This window comes from Zea mays, chromosome 4 (genome assembly GCF_902167145.1).
Source record: "Zea mays cultivar B73 chromosome 4, Zm-B73-REFERENCE-NAM-5.0, whole genome shotgun sequence".
NCBI lineage: Eukaryota > Viridiplantae > Streptophyta > Magnoliopsida > Poales > Poaceae > Zea > Zea mays.
This window is the reverse complement of record NC_050099.1, coordinates 249,198,347-249,224,987: the sequence shown is the minus strand read 5'-3', so window position 1 is coordinate 249,224,987 and position 26,641 is coordinate 249,198,347. Positions and strand designations below refer to the sequence as shown.

General features: G+C 45.5%; 2 protein-coding genes across 11 annotated transcripts; one reads left to right on the top strand and one right to left on the bottom strand.

The window, feature by feature from the left end:
• Nucleotides 1–226: 226 nt before the first annotated feature.
• Nucleotides 227–3,867, top strand: LOC103654987 (zinc finger with UFM1-specific peptidase domain protein). Of its 10 annotated transcripts, none has more exons than XR_004857629.1 (8): nucleotides 268–511; nucleotides 641–734; nucleotides 1,362–2,152; nucleotides 2,240–2,380; nucleotides 2,855–2,950; nucleotides 3,055–3,145; nucleotides 3,225–3,334; nucleotides 3,423–3,832. XR_004857629.1 is itself a non-coding variant. In XM_008681811.3 (7 exons), the coding sequence occupies exons 1-6, from the start codon at nucleotides 450–452 to the stop codon at nucleotides 3,136–3,138; spliced, it is 1,242 nt and encodes a 413-aa protein (XP_008680033.1). In that variant the 5' UTR covers nucleotides 227–449; the 3' UTR covers nucleotides 3,139–3,145; nucleotides 3,423–3,867. The 10 variants fall into 10 exon arrangements, 5 of the variants coding, with proteins under 5 accessions (XP_008680033.1, XP_035823005.1, XP_035823006.1 ...); XR_566474.4 differs by having other exon boundaries at nucleotides 275–511; nucleotides 2,266–2,380; nucleotides 3,423–3,867; XR_566475.4 differs by having other exon boundaries at nucleotides 276–511; nucleotides 2,266–2,380; nucleotides 3,243–3,334; nucleotides 3,423–3,867.
• Nucleotides 3,820–5,241, bottom strand: LOC100281662 (senescence-induced receptor-like serine/threonine-protein kinase). The gene is made up of 2 exons (NM_001154582.2): nucleotides 4,706–5,241; nucleotides 3,820–4,622 (listed from the first exon to the last, which is right to left on the bottom strand). The coding sequence occupies exons 1-2, from the start codon at nucleotides 5,145–5,147 to the stop codon at nucleotides 3,940–3,942; spliced, it is 1,125 nt and encodes a 374-aa protein (NP_001148054.2). The 5' UTR covers nucleotides 5,148–5,241; the 3' UTR covers nucleotides 3,820–3,939.
• Nucleotides 5,242–26,641: the final 21,400 nt, after the last annotated feature.

Sequence of the window (26,641 nt, the reverse complement as noted above, 5' to 3'; positions counted from 1 at the left end):
GATCCGATCAGTATCGTGCTCATCCCAGCGTACTCCCGTTGCAACGCACGGGCACGCACCTAGTTATACAATAATACTGGGGTCATGGTCATTGCCCTGGCCTCTTCCCATAGGCGTGCAACTGCATGCCGGAGAAATGTGGCCCGCGTAAGGTATGGATGGGCCAAAATCGAGCCTACTGGTAGTTAGTTCGAACTTTAACCCCGGCCCATACGCCTCAGCTCGTGAGCCCAATCGTTGTGGCTCATCAACAACCCCGTTGCTCTCATCTCGTCGGCCGGCCCGGCTCCCTCGCGCTCCTACCCCGGCCCCCAATTCCAATCTCGCCGCCGCCGGGTTGCCGTCCTGTGCTCCGCTTCGCACCGCCGCACCGCTAGGAACAGCCCGTGCTGGAGCTGGGGGAACGAACATCTCAACCTCCGTCACCCCCATACCGTACAAGTATTCCTATGGAGACGATCTCATCTTGTCCCATCTGCAACATACAAGTTCTTACGGCTGAGCTGGAATGGTAATAGCGGATTCCTCTCCATGCTTCTGCAACTGAGCGTCTCCTCTCTTCCTTTTCTTCCCTGGCAGTGGCAGGCATTATACACAACCTACCACTAACTTATGCAGTGTCTGCCATCATCATTTGTAGGCATGCCAATAGCCACTTTGATGATGATCAACTCCAAATGGACATGGAATTAGCACATCAGATGTCAGTTGCTGAATCAAGTACAGATGCCATGGTAGTAATCTCACTTCGCTTTTCCCCCTCTCACTTTGTTTTAATAATAGTACCTGTAGCTCATGGTTCATTTCAACGATTGAAAGGTTTTTCTCTTCATAGCACTTTCTGAATCTAGTATAAATACCATGGAAATATTCTTCTCACAAGTTTCTCTCTTCTGTAAGGATAATATAGGTGTGGGTCATTATTGATTTCTGTAGTACAATTTCTGTGTGGGGGTAGGGGTGCCTTACAATTTTTTTTACATGTAATTGTTTGAAAGATGCACATACTTGCCTCCTGGTGTTGTTGCTGTTAAAACCTTCATCAGATATATGCTTAGACTTGAACAGAAGGTGAAATTTTGTTCCACTAGTCCAGAAACGCCTTGCTGTTAAAACCTTTGTTAGATCGTAGATGGGAAAAAGGAGACATAGAGTTTAACGTGGAAAAACTCCCATGTGGAGGAGAAAAAACCCACGGGAAAACAGATCTATTACGTGGTGTGTTGTACAGGGTATAAGAGTATTTATATAGGCAAAGGAGATAGAGATAGGGTCATCTCCTCATATCCAACAACCTTCCTTCATCAGAGATATGCATTCCTTGTTTTGGCAGGGTTATAATTCAGTTTTTTTTTTTGCAGAACGACCCAAAACATTATAGTGGATCATTCACTAGTGACTCTAACGCTCTAGGGGCTCTATCGAGTCATAGTGGATACTCGCACCATTACAGTGAGCTACTGGATGAACAAATCTCTTGCTTGGTCCGAGCACAAATTCGAAGCAAAGTTCAAGAGGTGGAAGGCGGTATTTTGAGCTTGTTGAGGAGCTGCTTGGAGTCAGAAGCGGGTTCCTCGACAAGTATGATATCGTGCTATATTGACCATCATCAGAGCCTTTCATCAGAAGATAAGGGATGGGGATGTGGATGGAGGAACATTCAGATGCTGAGCTCTCATCTATTGAAGCAAAGACCAGAAGCTAGAGAAGTATTATTTGGTGGTTCTGGATTTGTTCCTGACATCCCTTCACTCCAGAGGTGGCTTGAGATTGCTTGGGACAAAAAATTTGATACAATTGGCTCCAGCCACTTTCATAACAAAATTTATGGTGCCAAGAAGTGGATAGGGACCACAGAGTGCGCTGCCCTCTTCCGCTCCTTTGGTCTCCGTGCAAGGATTGTAGATTTTGATAGCACAGAATCATCTGACCTCCATAGTAACAACGGAAGCCGTGCAGCGAGCCAAGTACGAGGACCTATGGACAAGTTCTTGATAAAGAATAAGCCTCCAAAATCATCATCTGAACTTTGTCGAGAGGATGCTGAAAGTACGAGAGGCCAACAGGCCCTTGTTGACTGGGTTTGGAACTACTTTGCAAGTGAGCGCTCTGACAGATTAGCCACACAGCGTGTCACTGTTAGCAATAAAACGTAAGATCTTCTATGTCTCCCTTCTGAGAAATGTTCTATCCCATAATCTGAAATGCTTACAGTACCTGGAAAATAACTTTGTTATAGACTAACTAAAGAGGTGCCATTCATAGACCATTGTATTTCCAACATCAAGGTCATTCAAGGACAATAGTTGGGATTCAAAAGAAACCGGATCGTCGTGGATCTCAAGAACAATACAGCCTTTTGATTTTAGATCCGGGCCATGTAAGTTACAGTTAGCATTCATTCTATTGGTCTGAAACTGTTTTCCCTTTATCGTCAGTTAGTTGTGATTTAGTTTCACGTTCTATTTGAAGCTCAGCTTATGGTGTAAGTTGGTTGGTTTCAAAGCTCAGAGGGTATTGTGCTATTTGATATTTCATTCCTCATGCCTTTTTGCTGAACAAACCACTTTGACGACCTCCAACATAAAACCTTGAGCCCCTCCTGCTTCTCATGTGAATCGATGACTCCTGTGGTATTGATTTAGAAAGCAGCAGCAGCAGCCTAAATTTCAAAAGCACCTGCCCCACATTCAAATGTTGTTTTTGATGCGTTGCAACATATTGTGGATTATATTTTCTCTGCTTTGGTTCCTTATTTCGTACGCATAGTCCATTTTGAAACTTGTAGAATAGACTTTGAATCGCTGTTTCTCCGCCAGTACGGCCATCCAAATGTTTCCCCTTAATGCCGCAGAGAACTGCAGATCTAGAAAGGTGTCTAAGAAGCAAAAAAGGATGGCAGCGTCTGGTGAAGAGAGGCGTCCACACGCTCAGGAAGCCACAGTATCAGGTACGACAAGTGGGCCCAAGTACATGAAACGAAAGAAGGATTACATGGATCTGTACATTTATGTAACACACTAACTATATCTGGTGTACATGTCGTGTTATCAGCTGTGTTATGTGGATCCTGGAATTGCTAGTTCAGAAGAGGTGGAGCGACTGAAGACTATTGATGGCACACTAGTCAGGTTTTAGGTTCCTGGTAAGTACGGAAACTAAACCTGACTTCCTTTATCTAATTATTGGGTTTCATTCCACCGTCTTGTTGACGCCTTCATCAGTTACTTTGACCTAACAAGACATGCTTGGTTGACTCGTCGAGATGCTAAGTGAAGCTTGCTGCTTTTCAACAATATTTGAAAATCTGCGTGGTGGTATTCTGGAGGGATAGGTCAAACTGCCTTGAATAGATCTTGACATGCCCACTTGGGCACTTGTCCTAAACTGAAATTTACACCGCGTTTTCGTTTTTTTACCAGGTTGTAGTCTGCGGGATCTTGATGGTGGTTGTGGCAGTCGGCAATTTTGCCAACACTATGTATACACTGGTGGTACTGAAGCTGAGGTTTAAAGCAAAGATGAAGAGAGCAAAGGGCAGACAGGATCCCCCACATCAAAACTGACAGGCATGATCGTTCCTGGAACACAAGGATGCAGCAGCTGCTGGCACCATCTCTTCTGTAAATCCTTTGACCTGTGTCAACATTTTTTGGTGCTGCCGTGCTAGTAGTAGGAGTATCTTGCAAGCTTTTGTTTTGGATGGTGTGGTGGTCCAGAAAACACTCTGTCTGCTAAATTACCAGAAACATCCGCAGTTGTATATTGCGGCAAAATCCCAAGTGTATATTAAAGTCCTCCAAAAACTGCCGCTGCTTTCGACCACAACCAACCACCTGAATGTATCTTTTCTTTACATGGTCAATATCAAGTCCTCTTTCCTCTGCAATGCACGATCCATTTTTCACAATCCTAAATTCTCGATGGAGGAAATAAAAATCATGTGAGCTCTAGCAGCTTGCTGAGCTGGATATGGTGGCCGCAACCCGCCTTGGCGATGGACCTCGCCGCCTTCTCCGCGATGGCGGCGCGCACCTGCGCCATCGACGGCCGCAGCCCGGGCTGCGCCGCCACGCACTCCACGGCGAGCCTGGCCACGCCGGCGGCCTCCTCCTCGTCGTGCCCGCCGTCCCCGAGCCTGCCGTCGACGAGCCCCGCCACCCCGCGCGCCCTGACGCGTGGCAGGATCCGCGCCGTCAGGTTCTCGGCCTCGGACGCCGCCGGCAGGCCCGTGACGGCCTCCAGCAGCAGCACGCCGAAGCCGTACACGTCGGACCTGCTGGACACGATGCCCGTGCGCAGGAAGAAAGGGTCGGCGTAGCCCGGCGACGCCACGGCGGCGCGCGCCGGCGCCACGGCCGCCGAGAAGCCCTCGCAGGCGGAGCCCAGGTCGCAGAGCCGCACGCCGCCGTCGGAGAGGAGCACGTTGGACGCCGACACGTCGCCGTGCACCACGGAGGCCCCGCCGCCGCCGCCGCCGTGCAGGTGCTCCAGCGCGCACGCCACGTCGTGGAGGACGCGCATGCGCTGCGCCCACGGCAGCGGGGCCGCCGCCGTGCCGTGGAGCGCGTCCGCCAGCGTGCCGCCGCCGAGGTACTCCAGCACCAGCGCGCCCTCATCCTCTGCATTATAGCAGTAACAGTCATTTAATGCATCTCCATGTATAATAGTAAGTTAGTATATACACGAGCGGCAGCGCACGCACCGTGGTCGTCGGAGTAGGCGAGGAGCGCGACGATGTGCGGGTGTCGGAGTCGGCGGAGCAGGTCGAGCTCCTGGCGGAAGGCGCGCAGCCGGCGCTCGCCGCCGCACCAGCGGTGCACCTTGACGGCGACGGGCGAGCCGTCCAGGAGCCTGGCGAGGTAGACGGTGCTGGAGCCGCCGCGGCCTACCACGGCGGCCTCGTCGAAGCCGCCGGTCAGCGCCTCCACCTCCCGCCACGCCAGCCGCCGCGGTGCCGGCTCCTTCTTGATGGCTAGTAACGCTTGCTGCTGCAGCTGCTTGGCCGCTGCTTCGGGCTGTGCCTGACGATGACGATGAGGAGGTGCTCGCGCGAGGCAGTGGCGGATGAGGAGGAAGGCGATGGCGCCGGAGGCCAGCAGGAGGACGCAGAAGAAGAGCAAGGCGAGCGCCATGGCCGCGTCCATCAGAAGTCGGCTGCTAGCTGCTCTGTCAGCGATCAGAACTCAGAAGAAGCAGCTCCGCATCCTCCTGCGGAAAGCAAGGCAAGGCACAGGAAGGGGGCCGACCGACCGAGAGGTGAAGAAGCCCATGCCCATGCATGGTGTATTATATGGAGTATAAATAAAAATCTATGCCGCCAAGTGAAATTAAAAGTGATGGCAAGTTAAAAGGCAGAGCTTGATGCATCAGCTAACTCCCTGAGCTGAGCTTTGCTTCTCACGGTAGTTGGAGAGGGCCACTTAAACAGAAATTAAACACTGGTACTGTTCAATTAATCTGCAGAGAAGATACGAAAAAGATTCATTTTTTTTTTGTTTTTTTGTATATGCTCTCGAAATATTGTATACATAAGGCACCTATGGAATAAGTATATGTCCTATAGATGATGCCTGGAGGCAGAGAGAATTAAAAGCTCGTTGACACGCTTTGCATGGAGTTGGATTCCCTTCCCTGCAGCAAGAAAGATTGATGTCATCTCAGCAGCAGCAGTAATATTATTACCTGGCTGGATCCAGCTCCAGCTAGTCTGTCTTCGTTTGAATTGAAGTGAACTCCAGTGATCCGACCGAGTAATAAAGAATTTACTGAACTTGCATGCAATAATGAATGAACGGTGGTTCATCCGATGCCTAAGTAATTAAGAGATGGTACAGTAATCAGGGTGCGGGGAGTTATTAGCCGGCCTGGAAGTTGTCTGACTACTGTTCTTGGGTTGAACAGCTTAAACAACCAACCGTGCTCGCTTGCATTTGCATGCATTGGGGATTGGATCATGCAGGAGGGTAGAGATACAAGAGCTGCCGATATAGTTGGATCTAGATTAGTAGGTAGTATTCGGCCATTCCCTGTGGAAGTTTCGTTGCACGGTTTTGAAAACGTGACGTGTATCCTAATTTTCTGTCTATCAAATCGTGTATCCTAATTTTCATCTGGATGAAAGCCTTTCTCCTCTCATGAAACTCTTTTCATCTCTCTCATCATAAATATCGTGTTATATCGTTAAATATGGTGATGTGTTATCTCATTTAGTGAGAATGAAACCACATTGAAACTTCCACGGGAAATGACCTTCTAGATGGTTTCACGTTTGTACTAATACACTATTTGGGTATAGATATTAGAGCACGGAATTGACAATTTGAATCAGTTTTAATGAATTCTGTTGTTTGGTTGCACATGAAATTAGGAATGGCACTTAGACCCGTGGGTATGGATACCCACGGGTTTCGTAGCCGGCGGATATGGATACGGGTAGAAAAACTCACCCGCAGGTCCTATTGGGTCGGATACCCAAAATACATCGGGTCGGGTATGGGTAAAATACTTTACCCATGGGTATCCAGTGGATACCCGAAATATCAATATACCTCTTTAAATGTGCTACATCCACTAAAAATGTGCTATATTCACTAGAAAAACTCACCCGCATGTGTTGTTGATTGATGAATATTAATTTGTGTTGTGTTAACAGTCAACTGTAATATAATCGAGGCCAATGAGACATTGAAAATGTTATGACTATCAACTTTCATGAACTCATTAAGCTTTTATTCTCTGTACTCAAATTTAAATTTATTGGATGTGATAATTATGAGTTGAGATATTGTATCGATGTGTAGCCAAATATAGTCATTCTCGTGTTGCATTGGTGATTAGATGGAAACTAAAATATTTTATGCATTTATTATAACACTGACAGAATGTTATTTAGTCTACAATAACATATTCACTGGATACCCGATACCCGGTGAATACCCGATGGGCACGGGTACGGGTACAGTTTCTCGCCCGATTTATTTGGTGGGTATGGATATTTGTAAAAGTCTTGGGTACAATTTCGGGTCGGGTATTATTATACCCGAACAAAATCCGACCCGCTGCCATCCCTACATGGAATTGAGGTTTGAAATCAGAGTCTCAATTCGCGGGAATTGGACTATAACTAGAAACTCCCTCTCTTGATACATAGCGTCACCCATTTGAATTGCGTGGAATTAGACCGCACAATTCTAAACTTCAATTCAGTGGCATCCAAACAATAGAATTGAAATTATATCTCATTTCAATACTATAACTGATTTGATATTGAACCCGATTCAATTACATGTCCTCCAATATCGATATCCGGAAGGAGCATAATAAATAAGCGATTCCATAGGATATAAATAAGTTTATAAGATATATAGATAGATATAGATACAAGATGTAGATCATCGATGCATCGAATTAAAATATTATTGCTTTATTTTCTTCTTGTGCAAATTCAAAAAGAAAAAAAGGACTCGTGCGGCAGAACAGGAAAAAAGTGCGGCTTCATCCAATGGAGCTGAGGTGTGATGATTAGATATTAGTTATCCAACTGATTTGCTAAGCTTAGGGTCACATGCTCACACCTTACATGTAAAACACTATTAGAATCCAACTCTTTGTCGAGTGTCTAGCTCTTTGCTAAGAGCAATTTATCAGACACTCGGTAAAACATACTTTGTCGAGTGCCACACTCGGCATAGAAAGACACTCGGTGAAGAGAGTCTTTGCCGAGAGCAAAACTCTCGGCATAGAGAGTCTTTGCCGGGAGCCAAACTCTCGGCATAAACAGGCTCTCGACAAAGCGTCGTCAGGTGCCGACGGTAGCTGACATCCATTAACTTTGTCGAGTGTTTCAGGGAGACAATCGATAAAGTAACTTCTTTGCCGAGTGCCACTAGCAGACACTCGGTAAAGTTTACTTGTTTTTTTCTTTTTCCCCAAACTTTTTTTTTGCCGATTTCGTCCTGAGCATGGCCCAGAGGAAGGAAATACTACAGTGGATCGAGACGTTAATGTTCCCTGATGGGTATGCAGCTAACCTGAGTAGGGGGTCAACTTATCTACTCCGCAAGCCTTAGGGATGAAGAGTCATGAGTTCCACATATGGATTAAACGAATTCTTCCGGCGATGGTTCGAGGCTATGTCCATGAGCATGTCTAGCTAGCGCTTGTAGAGTTGAGCTATTTCTTCCGCTAAGTTTGTGCAAAAGAGTTATCGCAGACCGTGATTGCAGACTTGGAAAGAATGGATCCTGTGTTACTGTGTAAGCTGGAGAAGATGTTCTCACTCGGCTTCTTCAATCCGATGCAACATTTGATTCTTCAACTCTAAAAGAGAAATGTGCCTTTAGGCCATTTCTATTTATTTTGGTGATTAAAAGCTCAACACATTACTATGGACTAACATCTACTTGTATGAGCATGAGCACATGTGGTTGTAAAGCAAATTGTGGTTGTAAAGCAAATTGAGAAATATAAGAAAAGGCACCTTTGGGCTTGAAAGTGGGCATACTTCAAACCTCTATGGTTCCAAGTGAAAAAATGTATGCATCTAGTACTTAGTCAATTGTTTTAGGTACTAATCATGTTTTTCTAAGTGCTAGGGACAATATGAAGTCGAGCCTAAAGGAGCAAAAGAAAGTTGGCAGCATCGGACTGTCCGGTGTTCGACCGGCCTACTGGTCACTCTTGGACTCGGTCAGGCATCCTTGGCTAAAAATCACCGGATAGTCCGAGCGAAGCGTTGGACAGTTCGGTGTGAAGACAGCCAACGACTATATGCCACGTCACCAGCAGCCAACAGTCAGATGTCGCACCGAACAGTCCGGTGCCCTCCCCCTGGACAGTCTGGTGCCTGCCTGAAACGGAAAGTGTCCAATCAAGGATCTGTTGATCGTTGCACTATGCAGTGTCTAGTGCGCCACCGGATAGTCCGGTACACCCGTAGACAGGGAAGGCTGGGAGCTTCCAAATGAAGCTACAACGACTCCTAGGTAGCTTGAGGCTATAAAAGGACCCCTAGGCGCATGGAGCTGTCACCTAAGCATACTTTGAGCACACTGCAACTCCGAGACTCCGCAATCACGCCTCCTAAGTGTTCACAAGAGATTTCAGCGCATTTATTGAGTTGTTACTTTGTCATTTTATAGCTATTTCTTCTGCCAACTTTGTGCAAAAGAGTTATCTCGGACCGTGATTGCAGGCTTGGAAAGAATGGCACCCGTGCTAATGTGTAAGCTGGAGAAGATCTTTCCACTCGGTTTCTTCAATCCGATGCAGCATTTGATTCTTTATCTCCCGTATGAGGCACGAATGGGGAGACATGCAGGGACATTGGTGCTATCCAACCGAGAGATGTCTAAAGACTATTCGAAAAAATGTAGAAATAAATGCAAAATCGAGGCTTCCATTGCAGAGGCATACATACTGAAGGAGGTGTCAAACTTCACAACAACTTACTATGTTGACAAACTACAGATGTGCATAATCCACCCCCTCGTTATAATGATGGCGAAAACGAATCGAACCTCAACATTTTTCGAGGGCAACTCGGAAGCGCAAGTGGTTCGACCACCAAGACCCTAAGACATGAAGAGTGGCACCATATTATGTTATATCTATTTACCAACCTTGAAGAGGTGACACCATACATGGAGCAATTTCTTCATGAATTCTAGCGTCGATCAAGGGACCTAACTCCACAGGAATATGATACCCTTCTTAGAAAGGGTGCGGGAAATGGATTGCCTGATTTTATTTCCTGGTTCAAACAGAAGGTACCATGCTTAGTTTGTCATTTGAAATTGCTCTTACCTGTGAATAATATAACAATCTAGCGTGTTTGAACTTGCAAGGCCAAAGAGACTCATCTATGAGTGTCGAGTTGAGACAAGTAGCCAATTGTTTTGGTATAGGGTCAGTAAATTTTCTTGGTATGATGTCAATGGATACTGAAAGTCGCCTAGGGGGGTGAATAGGGCGAATCTAAAATTTACGAACTTAATCACAACTACAAGTCGGGTTAGCGTTAGAAATAATAATGAGTCCGAGAGAGAGGACGCAAAACAAATCGTGAGCGAATAAAGAGCGAGACACAATGATTTGTTTTATCGAGGTTCGGTTCTTGCAAACCTACTCCCCGTTGAGGTGGTCACAAAGATCGGGTCTCTTTCAACCCTTTCCCTCTCTCAAATGGTCACTTAGACCGAGTGAGCTTCTCTTCTCAATCAAACGGAACACTAAGTTCCTGCAAGGACCACCACACAATTGGTGTCTCTTGCCTTGGTTACAATTGAGTTTGATCACAAGACTGAAGGAAGAAAAGAAGCAATCCAAGCGCAAGAGCTCAAATGAACACAACAAATCACTCTCTCTAATCACTAAAGCTTTGTGTGGAGTTGGGAGAGGATTTGATCTCTTTGGTGTGTCTTGTATTGAATGCTAGCTCTTGTAAGATGTAGAAGAGTGGAAAACTTGGATGCCATTGAATGTGGGGTGGTTGGGGTATTTATAGCCCCAACCACCAAAAATGGCCATTGGAAGACTGCTGTCGCATGGCGCACCGGACAGTCCGGTGCGCCACCGGACACTGTCCGGTGCGCCAGCCACGTCAGCCAGCCGTTGGCGCTCGACCGTTGGAGCTCTGACTTGTGGGGCCTCTGGGCTGTCCGGTGGTGCACCGGACAGGTCCTGTAGACTATCCGGTGCGCCAACTGCGCATGCTCTGACTCTGGCGCGCACTGTAGTGCATTGAATGCGGTTGTAGAAGACCGTTGCGCGCGAAGTAGTCGTTGCTCCGCTGTCACACCGGACCGTTGCACGCGAAGTAGCAGTTGCTCCGCTGTCACACCGGATAGTCCGGTGTGCACTGGACAGTCCGGTGAATTATAGCGGAACGCCCTCTGATTTTCCCGAAGGTAGTGAGTTCAGCGTCGAGTGCCCTGGTGCACCGGACACTGTCCGGTGGTGCATCGGACACTATCCGGTGGTACACCGGACAGTCCGGTGCGCCACACCATGGTGCCTTTCGGGATGTCTTTAGCTCTCTTTGTTTGAACCCTTTCTTGGTCATTTTGTTGGCTTATGGTGAACCTTTGGCACCTGTAAAACTTATAGACTAAAGCAAACTAGTTAGTCTAATTGTTTGTGTTGGGCAATTCAACCACCAAAATCAATTAGGAAATAGGTGTAAGCCTAATTCCCTTTCGATCTCCCCCTTTTTGGTGATTGATGCCAACACAAACCAAAGCAAGTATGGAATTGCATAATTGAACTAGTTTACATAAAGTAAGCGCAAAGGTTACTTAGAATTGAGCCAATATAAATTCTCATAAGATACGCATGGATTGTTTCTTTATATTCTCAATATTTTGGACCACGCTTGCACCACATGTTTTGTTTTTGCAAATACTTTTGTAAATTGTTTTCAAAGTTCTTTTGCAAATAGTCAAAGGTAAATGAGTAAGATTTTGAGAAGCATTTTTAAGATTTGAAATTTTCTCCCCCTGTATCAAATGCTTTTCCTTTGACTAAACAAAACTCCCCCTTGAGGAAATCCTCCTCTTAGTATTCAAGAGGGTTTTAAGATACTGATTTTGAAAATACTACTTTCTCCCCCTTTTGAACATAATAAGATACCAATTTGAAAACATCATTTTTTTGTAAAATTAGGTGGTGGTGCGGTCCTTTTGCTTTGGGCTAATACTTTCTCCCCCTTTGGCATGAATCACCAAAAACGGATACTTGAGTGAAATATAATCCCATTTGTTAACTACTTTCTCCCCTTTGGTAAACAAAATAGGAGTGAAGATTATACCAAATATGGAGAGTTGCTCGGAGCGACGGCGAAGGATGAGTTGATGGAGTGGAGTGGAAGCCTTTGTCTTCGCCGAAGACTCCAATTCCCTTTCAATACACCTATGACTTGGTTTGAAATTTACTTGAAAACACTTTAGTCATAGCATATAAAAGAGACATGATCAAAGGTTGAAAGTCGCCTAGAGGGGGGGGGGGGTGAATAGGGCGAAACTGAAATTCTCAAAAATAATCACAACTACAAGCCGGGTTAGCGTTAGAAATATAATAGAGTCCGCGAGAGAGGGTGCAAAACAAATCGCAAGCGAATAAAGAGTGAGACACGTGGATTTGTTTTATCGAGGTTCGGTTCTCGCAAACCTACTCCCTGTTGAGGAGGCCACAAAGGCCGGGTCTCTTCCAACCCTTACCCTCTCTCAAACGGTCCCCCGGACCGAGTAAGCTTTCTCTTCTCAAATGCTTGGAACACAAAGTTCCCACAAGGACCACCACAAGATTGGTGTCTCTTGCCTCAATTACAAGTGAGTTTAATCGCAATGAAGAATCAAAGAAGAAAGAAAGCAATTCAAGCGCAAGAGCTCGAAAGAACACAAGCAAATCTCTCTCACTAATCACTAGGGCGTTGTGTGGAGTTTGGAGAGGATTTGATTACTTTGGTGTGTCTAGAATTGAATGCTAGAGCTCTTGTAAGTAGTTGAGAAGTGGAAAACTTGGATGCCATGAATGGTGGGTGGTTGGGGGTATTTATAGCCCCAACCACCAAACTAGCCGTTTGGTGGGGCTGTCTGTCGCATGGTGCACCGGACAGTCCGGTGCACACCGGACATGTCCGGTGCGCCAGCCACGTCACCAAAGCCGTTGGGTTCTGACCGTTGGAGCTCTGACTTCTGGGCCCGCCTGGATGTCCGGTGGCGCACCGGACATGTACTGTAGAGTGTCCGGTGCGCCAGCATGGGCGTGCCTGACTTCTGCGCGCTGTCGCGCAATAAATGCGCTGCAGGTAGCCGTTGGCGCCGAAATAGCCGTTGCCCCGCAGATACACCGGACAGTCTGGTGTACACCGAACAGTCCGGTGAATTATAGCGGAGCAGCCGTTGCAGTTTCCCGAAGCTGGCGAGTTCCTGAGGCCGCTCTTCCTTGGAGCATCGGACACTGTCCGGTGAATTATAGTGGAGTTGCCTCTGGAATTTCTCGAAGGCGATGAGTTTGAGTTGGAATCCTCTGGTGCACCGGACATGTCCGGTGCGCCAGACCAGAGGTGCCTTCGGTTGCCCCTTTGCTCTTTTGTTGAACTCAATACTTGGTCTTTTTATTGGCTAAGCGTGAACCTTTGGCACCTGTATAACTTGTACACTAGAGCAAACTAGTTAGTCCAATTATTTGTGTTGGGCAGTTCAACCACCAAAATTATTTAGGAACTAGGTGTAAGCCTAATTCCCTTTCAATCTCCCCCTTTTTGGTGATTGATGCCAACACAAACCAAAGCAAATAGAGAAGTGCATAATTAAACTAGTTTGCATAATGTAAGTGCAAAGGTTGCTTGGAGTTGAGCCAATATAAATACTTACAAGATAGGCATGGATTGTTTCTTTATTTTAACATTTTGGACCACGCTTGCATCACAGATTTTGTTTTTGCAAATTCTTTTGTAAATCCTTTTCAAAGTTCTTTTGCAAATAGTCAAAGGTAAATGAATAAGATTTTACGAAGCATTTTCAAGATTTGAATTTTTCTCCCCTGTTTCAAATGCTTTTCCTTTGACTAAAACAAAACTTCCCCTAAATGAGATCCTCCTCTTAGTGATCAAGAGGGTTTTTGAAAGGGAATTAGGGTTACACCTAGTCCCTAATTAATTTTGGTGGTTGAATTGCCCAACACAAATAATTGGACTAACTAGTTTGCTCAAGTGTATAGATTATACAGGTGTAAAAGGTTCACACTTAGCCAATAAAAAGATCAAGTTTTTGGATTCAACAAAGGAGCAAAGAGGCAACCGAAGGCACCTCTGGTCTGGGGGCACCGGACTGTCCGGTGTACACCGGACAGTGTCCGGTGCACCACCGGACAGTGTCCGGTGCACCAGAGGACTTCAACTCGAACTCGTCACCTTTGGGAAATTCCAGAGGCGACTCCGCTATAATTCACCGGACTGTCCGGTGTACACCGGACAGTGTCCGGTGCTCCAAGGGAAAGCCGCCCCAGGAACTCGCCAGCCTCGGGAATTCACTTCAGCCGCTCCACTATAATTCACCGGACTGTCCGGTGTACACCGGACTGTCCGGTGTAACAGCGGAGCAACGGCTATTTCGGCGCCAACGGCTACCTACGTCGCATTAAATGCGCGCGCAGCGCGCGCAGATGTCAGACACGCCCATACTGGCGCACCGGACATCCAACAGTACATGTCCGGTGTGCACCGGACATCCAGGCGGGCCCACAAATCAGAAGCTCCAACGGTCAGAATCCAACGGCAGTGATGATGTGGCGGGGGCACCGGACTGTCCGGTGTGCACCGGACTGTCCGGTGCGCCATCAAACAGACAGCCTCCCAACGGCCATTTTTGGTGGTTGGGGCTATAAATACCCCAACCACCCCACCATTCATTGCATCCAAGTTTTCCACTTCTCAACCACTTACAAGAGCTAGGCATTCAATTCTAGACACACCAAAGAGATCAAATCCTCTCCAATTCCACAAAAGGCTTTAGTGATTAGCGAGAGAGATTTGCCGTGTTCTTTTGAGCTCTTGCGCTTGGATTGCTTCTTTTCTTTCTCATTTGCTCTTGTGACCAACACTCAATTGTAATCAAGGCAAGAGGCACCAATTGTGTGGTGGCCCTTGCGGGGAAGTTTTATTCCCGGCTTTGATTTGAGAAGAGAAGCTCACTCGGTCCGAGGGACCGTTTGAGAGAGGGAAGGGTTGAAAGAGACCCGGCCTTTGTGGCCTCCTCAACGGGGAGTAGGTTTGAGAGAACCGAACCTCGGTAAAACAAATCCGCGTGTCTCACTTTATTATTTGCTTGCGATTTGTTTTGCGCCCTCTCTCGCGGACTCGATTATATTTCTAACGCTAACCCGGCTTGTAGTTGTGTTTATATTTGTAAATTTCAGTTTCGCCCTATTCACCCCCCCCTCTAGGCGACTATCAATTGGTATCGGAGCCCGGTGCTTCATTAGAGCCTAACCGCTCGAAGTGATGTCGGGAGATCACGCCAAGAAGGAGATGGAGACCGGCGAAAAGCCCACTACAAGCCACGGGAGCACTTCATCGGAAGAGTCCCGCACCAAGAGAAAGGAGAAGAAGAAGGACTCCTCCAAACGGAAGGAGAAAAGATCTTCCTCTTCTCACCACAAAGAGAAGAAGGAAAAATCTTCTTCTCACAAGTCGCATCGGAAAGGCGACAAGCACAAGAGGATGAGGAAAGTGGTCTACTACGAGACCGACACTTCATCTACATCGACCTCCGACTCCGATGCGCCCTCCGTAACTTCTAAACGCCAAGAGCGTAAGAAGTTTAGTAAGATCCCCTTACACTATCCTCGTACATCTAGACATACTCCATTACTTTCCGTTCCATTAGGCAAACCGCCAACCTTTGACGGTGAAGATTATGCTAGGTGGAGTGATTTAATGAAATTTCATCTAACCTCACTCCACAAAAGTATATGGAATGTTGTTGAGTTTGGAGCACAGGTACCATCAATAGGGGATGAGGATTATGATGAGGACGAGGTGGCCCAAATCGAGCACTTCAACTCCCAAGCCACAACCATACTCTTGGCCTCTCTAAATAGAGAGGAGTACAACAAGGTGCAAGGGTTGAAGAATGCAAAGGAAATTTGGGACCTCCTCAAGACCGCGCACGAGGGTGATGAACTAACAAAGGTCACCAAGCGGGAAACGATCGAGGGGGAGCTCGGTCGCTTTCGACTTCGCCAAGGGGAAGAGCCACAAGACATGTACAACCGGCTCAAGACTTTGGTGAACCAAGTGCGCAACCTCGGGAGCAAGAAGTGGGATGACCACGAGGTGGTTAAGGTTATTCTTAGATCACTCATTTTTCTTAACCCCACTCAAGTTCAATTAATTCGTGGTAATCCTAGATATACTCAAATGACCCCCGAGGAAGTTATCGGGAATTTTGTGAGCTTTGAATGTATGATCAAGGGCTCCAAGAAGATCAACGAGCTTGATGAAACCTCCACGTCCGAAGCACAACCGGTGGCATTTAAGGCGACGGAGGAGAAGAAGGAGGAGTCTACACCAAGTAGACAACCAATTGACGCCTCCAAGCTCGACAATGAGGAGATGGCTTTAATCATCAAAAGCTTTCGCCAAATCCTCAAGCAACGGAAGGGGAAGGATTACAAATCCCGTTCCAAGAAGGTTTGCTACAAATGTGGTAAGCCCGGTCACTTTATCGCTAAATGTCCACTATCAAGTGACAGTGACAGGGATAATGACAAGAAGGGAAAGAGGAGAGAAAAGAAGAGGTACTACAAGAAGAAGGGCGGCGATGCCCATGTTTGCCGGGAGTGGGACTCGGACGAGAGCTCCACCGACTCCTCCTCCGACGAGGACGCCGCCAACATCGTCGTCACCAAGGGACTCCTCTTCCCAAACGTCAGCCACAAGTGCCTCATGGCAAAGGACGGCAAAAAGAAGAAGGTAAAATCAAGATCCTCCACTAAATATGAAACCTCTAGTGATGAGGATGATGCTAGCAATGAGGAGGATAACTTGCGCGTTCTTTTTGCCAACCTTAACATGGAACAAAAGGAAAAACTAAATGAGCTAATTAGTGCCATCCATGAAAAGGATGACCTCTTGGACTCCCAAGAGGACTTCCTAATCAAGGAAAATAAAAAGCATGTTAAGGTTAAAAATGCTTATGCTCTAGAGGTAGAAAAATGTGAGAAATTATCTAGTGAGCTAAGTACTTGCCATGATACTATTACCAACCTTAGAAACGAAAATGCTAGTTTAAATACGAAGGTTGACTCACATTTTTGTAATGTTTCAATTCCCAATCTTAGAAATGATAATGATGATTTGCTTGCTAAGATTGAAGAATTAAACATTTCCCTTGCTAGCCTTAGAGTAGAAAATGAAAATTTGATTGCTAAGGCTAAAGAACTAGATGTTTGCAATGTTACAATTTCCGATCTTAGAGATAATAATGATATCTTGCATGCTAAGATCGTTGAACTTAATTCATGCAAACCCTCTACTTCTAGTGTTGAGCATGTTTCCATTTGTACTAGATGTAGAGATGTTGATATTAATGCTATTCATGATCACATGACTTTGATTAAACAACAAAATGATCATATAGCAATATTAGATGCTAAAATTACCGAGCATAACTTAGAAAATGAAAAGTTTAAATTTGCTAGAAGTATGCTCTATAATGGGAGACGCCCTGGCATCAAGGATGGCATTGGCTTCCAAAGGGGAGACAATGTCAAACTTAATGCCTCTCCTAAAAACTTGTCTAACTTTGTTAAGGGCAAGGCTCCCATGCCTCAGGATAACGAGGGTTACATTTTGTACCCTGCCGGTTATCCCGAGAGCAAAATTAAGAAAGTTCATTCTAGGAAGTCTCACTCTGGCCCTAACCATGCTTTTATGTATAAGGGTGAGACATCTAGCTCTAGGCAACCAACCCGTGCTAAGTTGCCTAGTAAGAAAACTCCTAATGCATCAAATGATCATGACATTTCATTTAAGACTTTTGATGCATCTTATGTGCTTACTAACAAATCCGGCAAAGTAGTTGCCAAGTTTGTTGGGGGCAAACACAAGGGCTCCAAGACTTGTGTTTGGGTACCCAAAGTTCTTGTCTCCAATGCCAAAGGACCCAAAACCGTTTGGGTACCTAAAGTCAAGAACTAAAATTGTTTTGTAGGTTTATGCATCCGGGGGCTCAAGTTGGATACTCGACAGCGGGTGCACAAACCACATGACCGGGGAGAAGAAGATGTTCTCCTCATATGAGAAAAACCAAGATCCCCAAAGAGCAATCACATTCGGGGATGGAAATCAAGGTTTGGTCAAAGGTTTGGGTAAAATTGCTATATCTCCTGACCATTCCATTTCAAATGTTTTTCTTGTTGATTCATTAGATTACAATTTGCTTTCCGTATCCCAATTATGTCAAATGGGCTACAACTGTCTATTCACTGATATAGGTGTCACTGTCTTTAGAAGAAGTGATGATTCAATAGCATTTAAGGGTGTGTTAGAGGGTCAGCTATACTTAGTAGATTTTGATAGAGCTGAACTCGACACATGCTTAATTGCTAAGACTAACATGGGTTGGCTCTGGCATCGCCGACTAGCCCACGTTGGGATGAAGAATCTTCATAAGCTTCTAAAGGGAGAGCACATTTTGGGACTAACAAATGTTCACTTTGAGAAAGACAGGATCTGTAGCGCATGCCAAGCTGGAAAGCAAGTTGGGTCACAACATCCACACAAGAATATCATGACGACCGACAGGCCGCTTGAGCTACTCCACATGGATCTATTCGGCCCGATTGCTTACATAAGCATCGGCGGGAGTAAGTATTGTCTTGTAATAGTGGATGATTATTCTCGCTTCACTTGGGTGTTCTTTTTGCAGGAAAAATCTCAAACCCAAGAGACCTTAAAGGGATTCTTGAGACGGGCTCAAAATGAGTTCGGCTTAAGGATCAAGAAAATTAGAAGCGACAACGGGACGGAGTTCAAGAGCTCACAGATAGAAGGCTTCCTTGAGGATGAGGGCATCAAGTATGAGTTCTCTTCTCCCTACACTCCACAACAAAATGGAGTAGTGGAGAGGAAGAATCGAACTCTATTGGACATGGCAAGAACCATGCTTGATGAGTACAAGACTTCGGATCGATTTTGGGCCGAGGCAGTCAACACCGCTTGCTACGCCATCAACCGGTTGTATCTGCACCGAATCCTCAAGAAGACATCCTATGAACTCCTAACCGGTAAAAAGCCAAATATTTCATATTTTAGAGTTTTTGGTAGCAAATGCTTTATTCTTGTTAAGAGAGGTAGAAAATCTAAATTTGCTCCTAAAACTGTAGAAGGCTTTTTACTAGGATATGACTCAAACACAAGGGCATATAGAGTCTTTAACAAGTCCTCAGGACTTGTTGAAGTTTCTTGTGACGTTGTGTTTGACGAGACTAACGGCTCTCAAGTAGAGCAAGTTGATCTTGATGAGATAGGTGAAGAGCAGGCTCCATGCATAGCGCTAAGGAACATGTCCATTGGGGATGTGTGTCCTAAGGAATCCGAAGAGCCTCCACATGCACAAGATCAACCATCCTCCTCCACGCTAGCATCTCCACCGACTCAAAATGAGGATGAAGCTCAAGTTGATGAAGTAGAAGATCAAGCAAATGAGCCACCTCAAGATGACGGCAATGATCAAGGGGGAGATGCAAATGATCAAGACAAGGAGGATGAAGAGCAAAGGCCGCCACACCCAAGAGTCCACCAAGCAATCCAACGAGATCACCCCGTCGACACCATCCTCGGCGACATTCATAAGGGGGTAACTACTCGATCTCGGGTTGCACATTTTTGTGAACATTACTCTTTTGTTTCCTCTATTGAGCCACACAGGATAGAGGAAGCACTTCAAGATTCGGATTGGGTGGTGGCGATGCAAGAGGAGCTCAACAACTTCACTAGAAATGAGGTATGGCATTTAGTTCCACGTCCTAACCAAAATGTTGTAGGAACCAAATGGGTCTTCCGCAACAAGCAAGATGAGCATGGTGTGGTGACAAGGAACAAAGCTCGACTTGTGGCCAAGGGATACTCCCAAGTTGAAGGTTTGGATTTCGGTGAAACCTATGCACCCGTAGCTAGGCTTGAGTCAATTCGCATATTATTGGCCTATGCTACTTACCATGGCTTTAAGCTTTATCAAATGGACGTGAAAAGTGCCTTCCTCAATGGACCAATCAAGGAAGAGGTCTATGTTGAGCAACCTCCCGACTTTGAAGACAGTGAGTATCCTAACCATGTCTATAAGCTCTCTAAGGCGCTTTATGGGCTCAAACAAGCCCCAAGAGCATGGTATGAATGCCTTAGAGATTTTCTTATTGCTAATGGCTTCAAAGTCGGAAAGGCCGATCCTACACTCTTTACTAAAACTCTTGAAAATGACTTGTTTGTATGCCAAATTTATGTTGATGATATTATATTTGGGTCTACTAACAAGTCTACATGTGAAGAGTTTAGTAGGATCATGACACAGAAATTCGAGATGTCTATGATGGGGGAGTTGAAGTATTTTCTAGGATTCCAAGTCAAGCAACTCCAAGAAGGCACCTTCATTAGTCAAACGAAGTATACTCAAGACATTCTAACCAAGTTTGGAATGAAGGATGCCAAGCCCATCAAGACACCCATGGGAACTAATGGGCATCTCGACCTCGACACGGGAGGTAAGTCCGTGGATCAAAAGGTATACCGGTCGATGATAGGTTCTTTACTCTATTTATGTGCTTCTCGACCGGATATTATGCTTTCCGTGTGCATGTGTGCAAGATTCCAAGCCGACCCTAAGGAAGCTCACCTTACGGCCGTAAAACGAATCTTGAGATATTTGGCTTATACTCCTAAGTTTGGGCTTTGGTATCCTAGGGGATCCACATTTGACTTGATTGGTTATTCGGATGCCGATTGGGCGGGGTGCAAAATCAATAGGAAGAGCACATCGGGGACTTGCCAGTTCTTGGGAAGATCTTTGGTGTCTTGGGCTTCAAAGAAGCAAAATTCGGTCGCTCTTTCCACCGCCGAAGCCGAGTACATTGCCGCAGGACATTGTTGCGCGCAATTGCTTTGGATGAGGCAAACCCTGCGGGACTACGGTTACAAATTAACCAAAGTCCCTTTGCTATGTGATAATGAGAGTGCAATCAAGATGGCGGATAATCCCATCGAGCATAGTCGCACTAAACACATAGCCATTCGGTATCATTTTCTTAGGGATCACCAACAAAAGGGAGATATCGAGATTTCATACATTAATACTAAAGATCAATTAGCCGATATCTTTACCAAGCCTCTTGATGAACAATCTTTTACCAAACTTAGGCATGAGCTCAATATTCTTGATTCTAGGAACTTCTTTTGTTGAATTGCACACATTGCTCTTCTATATACCTTTGATCATGTCTCTTTCATATGCTATGACTAATGTATTTTTCAAGTCTATTTCAAACCAAGTCATAGGTGTATTGAAAGGGAATTGGAGTCTTCGGCGAAGACAAAGGCTTCCACTCCATAACTCATCCTTCGTCGTCGCTCCAAGAGACTCTCCATCTTTGGGGGAGAGAATAAAAGGACTTCGTCTTTGGTATAATCTTAACTCATTTATTTATGACCAAAGGGGAAGATAGCACTTCGAGGGCTCTAATGCTTCCGTTTTTGGCGATTCATGCCAAAGGGGGAGAAAGTATGAGCCCAAAGCAAAAGGACCGCACCACCACCAATTTCAAAAACTTCGTGTTTCCAAGAATATTATCAATAAGTATCCTATTATGTTCAAAAGGGGGAGAAAGTAGTATTTCAAAAAGGATATATCAAAACCCTCTTGAACACTAAGAGGAGGATCTCATTTAGGGGGAGTTTTTGTTTAGTCAAAGGAAAAGCATTTGGAACAGGGTGAGAAAATTTCAAATCTTGAAAATGTTTCTCAAAATCTTATTCATTTGCCTTTGACTGTTTGCAAAAGAACTTTGAAAAGGATTTACAAAAGAGTTTGCAAAAACAAAACATGTGGTGCAAGCATGGTCCAAAATGTTAAATAAGAAAGAAACGATCCATGCATATCTTGTAAGTATTTAGATTGGCTCAATTCCAAGCAACATTTACACTTACACTATGCAAACTAGTTCAGTTATGCACTTCTATATTTGCTTTGGTTTGTGTTGGCATCAATCACCAAAAAGGGGGAGATTGAAAGGGAATTAGGGTTACACCTAGTCCCTAATTAATTTTGGTGGTTGAATTGCCCAACACAAATAATTGGACTAACTAGTTTGCTCAAGTGTATAGATTATACAGGTGTAAAAGGTTCACACTTAGCCAATAAAAAGATCAAGTTTTTGGATTCAACAAAGGAGCAAAGAGGCAACCGAAGGCACCTCTGGTCTGGGGGCACCGGACTGTCCGGTGTACACCGGACAGTGTCCGGTGCACCACCGGACAGTGTCCGGTGCACCAGAGGACTTCAACTCGAACTCGTCACCTTCGGGAAATTCCAGAGGCGACTCCGCTATAATTCACCGGACTGTCCGGTGTACACCGGACAGTGTCCGGTGCTCCAAGGGAAAGCCGCCCCAGGAACTCGCCAGCCTCGGGAATTCACTTCAGCCGCTCCACTATAATTCACCGGACTGTCTGGTGTACACCGGACTGTCCGGTGTAACAGCGGAGCAACGGCTATTTCGGCGCCAACGGCTACCTGCGTCGCATTAAATGCGCGCGCAGCGCGCGCAGATGTCAGACACGCCCATACTGGCGCACCGAACATCCAACAGTACATGTCCGGTGTGCACCGGACATCCAGGCGGGCCCACAAATCAGAAGCTCCAACGGTCAGAATCCAACGGCAGTGATGACGTGGCGGGGGCACCGGACTGTCCGGTGTGCACCGGACTGTCCGGTGCGCCATCAAACAGACAGCCTCCCAACGGCCATTTTTGGTGGTTGGGGCTATAAATACCCCAACCACCCCACCATTCATTGCATCCAAGTTTTCCACTTCTCAACCACTTACAAGAGCTAGGCATTCAATTCTAGACACACCAAAGAGATCAAATCCTCTCCAATTCCACAAAAGGCTTTAGTGATTAGCGAGAGAGATTTGCCGTGTTCTTTTGAGCTCTTGCGCTTGGATTGCTTCTTTTCTTTCTCATTTGCTCTTGTGACCAACACTCAATTGTAATCAAGGCAAGAGGCACCAATTGTGTGGTGGCCCTTGCGGGGAAGTTTTATTCCCGGCTTTGATTTGAGAAGAGAAGCTCACTCGGTCCGAGTGACCGTTTGAGAGAGGGAAGGGTTGAAAGAGACCCGGCCTTTGTGGCCTCCTCAACGGGGAGTAGGTTTGAGAGAACCGAACCTCGGTAAAACAAATCCGCGTGTCTCACTTTATTATTTGCTTGCGATTTGTTTTGCGCCCTCTCTCGCGGACTCGATTATATTTCTAACGCTAACCCGGCTTGTAGTTGTGTTTATATTTGTAAATTTCAGTTTCGCCCTATTCACCCCCCTCTAGGCGACTATCAGTTTTGATATATCATTTTTGAAATACTACTTCCTCCCCCTTTTGAACATAATAAGATACCAATTTGAATTTGACCAATTGAAAATCTCCAATTTTAAAATTAGGTGGTGGTGCGCGGTCCTTTTGCTTTGGGCTCTTTCTCTCTCCCCCTTTGGCATGAATCGCCAAAAACGGAATCATTAGAGCCCTTTGAAGTACTTTCTCCTCCTTTGGTCATAAAATAAATGAGTGAAGATTATACCAAAGTTGGAGAGATGCTCGGAGTGACGGTGAAGGATGAGTTGTGGAGTGGAGTGGAAGCCTTTGTCTTCGCCGAAGACTCCAATTCCCTTTCAATATACCTATGACTTGGTTTGAAATATACTTGAAAACACATTAGTCATAACATATATAAAAGAGACATGATCAAAGGTATACTTATAAGCTATGTGTGCAAATTAGCAAAAGAAATTCCTAGAATCAAGAATATTGAGCTCATGCCTAAGTTTGGTAAAAGTTTGTTCATCAAGAGGCTTGGTAAAGATATCGGCTAATTGATCTTTAGTATTAATGTATGCAATCTCGATATCCCCCTTTTGTTGGTGATCCCTAAGAAAATGATACCGAATGGCTATGTGTTTAGTGCGGCTATGCTCAACGGGATTATCCGCCATGCGGATTGCACTCACATTATCACATAGAAGAGGAACTTTGGTTAATTTGTAACCATAGTCCCGCAGGGTTTGCCTCATCCAAAGCAATTGCGCGCAACAATGGCCTGCGGCAATGTGCTCGGCTTCGGCGGTAGAAAGAGCGACCGAATTTTGCTTCTTTGAAGCCCAAGACACCAAGGATCTCCCCAAGAACTGGCAAGTCCCCGATGTGCTCTTTCTATTAATCTTACACCCCGCCCAATCGGCATCCGAATAACCAATCAAATCAAATGTGGATCCCTTAGGATACCAAAGCCCAAACTTAGGAGTATAAGCCAAATATCTCAAGATTCGTTTTACGGCCGTAAGGTGGGATTCCTTAGGGTCGGATTGGAATCTTGCACACATGCAAACAGAAAGCATAATGTCCGGTCGAGATGCACATAGATAAAGCAATGAACCTATCATCGACCGGTATACCTTTTGATCGACGGATTTACCTCCCGTGTCGAGGTCGAGATGCCCATTGGTTCCCATGGGTGTCTTGATGGGCTTGGCATCCTTCATTCCAAACTTGGTTAGAATGTCTTGAGTATACTTCGTTTGGCTAATGAAGGTGCCTTCTTGGAGTTGCTTGACTTGGAATCCTAGAAAATACTTCAACTCCCCCATCATGGACATCTCGAATTTCTGTGTCATGATCCTACTAAATTCTTCACATGTAGATTCGTTATAGACCCAAATATAATATCATCAACATAAATTTGGCATACAAACAAATCATTTTCAAGAGTTTTAGTGAATAAAGTAGGATCGGCCTTGCCGACTTTGAAGCCATTTGCAATAAGGAAATCTCTAAGGCATTCATACCATGCTCTTGGGGCTTGCTTGAGCCCATAAAGCGCCTTAGAGAGCCTATAGACATGGTTAGGATACTCACTGTCTTCAAAGCCGGGAGGTTGCTCAACGTAGACCTCTTCCTTGATTGGTCCATTGAGGAAGGCACTTTTCACGTCCATTTGGTAAAGCTTGAAGCCATGGTAAGTGGCATAGGCCAATAATATGCGAATTGACTCAAGCCTAGCTATGGGTGCATAGGTTTCACCAAAATCCAAACCTTCGACTTGTGAATACCCCTTGGCCACGAGTCGAGCTTTGTTCCTTGTCACCACACCATGCTCGTCTTGCTTGTTGCGGAAGACCCACTTGGTTCCTACAACATTTTGATTAGGACGTGGAACTAAATGCCATACCTCATTCCTGGTGAAGTTGTTGAGCTCCTCTTGCATCGCCATCACCCAATCCGAATCTTGAAGTGCTTCCTCTACCCTGTGTGGCTCAATAGAGGAGACAAAAGAGTAATGCTCACAAAAATGTGCAACACGAGATCGAGTAGTTACCCCCTTATGAATATCGCCGAGGATGGTGTCGACGGGGTGATCTCGTTGGATTGCTTGGTGGACTCTTGGGTGTGGCGGCTTTGGTTCTTCATCCTCCTTGTCTTCATCATTTGCATCTCCCCCTTGATCATTGCCGTCATCTTGAGGTGGCTCATCATTTTGTTCTTCCTCTTTATCACCTTGAGCCTCGTCCTCATTTTGGGTTGGTGGAGATGCTTGCGTGGAGGAGGATGGTTGATCTTGTGCATGTGGAGGCTCTTCGGATTCCTTAGGACACACATCCCCAATGGACATGTTCCTTAGCGCGATGCACGGAGCCTGTTCTTCACCTATCTCATAGAGATCAACTTGCTCTACTTGAGAGCCGTTAGTCTCATCAAACACAACATCACAAGAAACTTCAACTTGTCCAGTGGACCTATTAAAGACTCTATATGCCCTTGTGTTTGAATCATATCCTAGTAAAAAGCCTTCTACAGTCTTAGGAGCAAATTTAGATTTTCTACCTCTTTTAACAAGTATAAAGCATTTGCTACCAAAGACTCTAAAATATGAAATATTGGGCTTTTTACCGGTTAGGAGTTCATACGATGTCTTCTTGAGGATTCGGTGTAGATACAACCGGTTGATGGCGTAGCAAGCGGTGTTAACCGCCTCAGCCCAAAACCGATCCGAAGTCTTGTATTCATCAAGCATGGTTCTTGCCATGTCCAATAGAGTTCGATTCTTTCTCTCCACTACACCATTTTGTTGTGGGTGTAGGGAGAGGAGAACTCATGCTTGATGCCCTTCTCCTCAAGGAAGCCTTCGATTTGAGAGTTCTTGAACTCCGTCCCATTGTCGCTTCTAATTTTCTTGATCCTTAAGCCAAACTCATTTTGAGTCCGTCTCAAGAATCCCTTTAAGGTCTCTTGGGTATGGGATTTTTCCTGCAAAAAGAACACCCAAGTGAAGCGAAAATAATCATCCACAATAACTAGACAGTACTTACTCCCGCCGATGCTTATGTAAGCGATCGGGCCGAATAAATCCATGTGTAGGAGCTCCAGTGGCCTGTCACTTGTCATGATGTTCTTGTGTGGATGATGAGTGCCAACTTGCTTCCCGGCTTGGCATGCACTACAAATCCTGTCTTTCTCAAAATGAACATTTGTTAGTCCTAAAATGTGCTCTCCCTTTAGAAGCTTATGAAGATTCTTCATTCCAACGTGGGCTAGTCGGCGATGCCAGAGCCAACCCATGTTAGTCTTAGCAATTAAGCATGTGTCGAGTTCAGCTCTATCAAAATCTACCAAGTATAGCTGACCCTCTAACACACCCTTAAATGCTATTGAATCATCACTTCTTCTAAAGACAGTGACACCTACATCAGTAAAGAGACAGTTGTAGCCCATTTGACATAATTGAGATACAGAAAGCAAGTTGTAATCTAAAGAATCTACAAGAAAAACATTGGAAATAGTATGGTCAGGTGATATAGCAATTTTACCCAATCCTT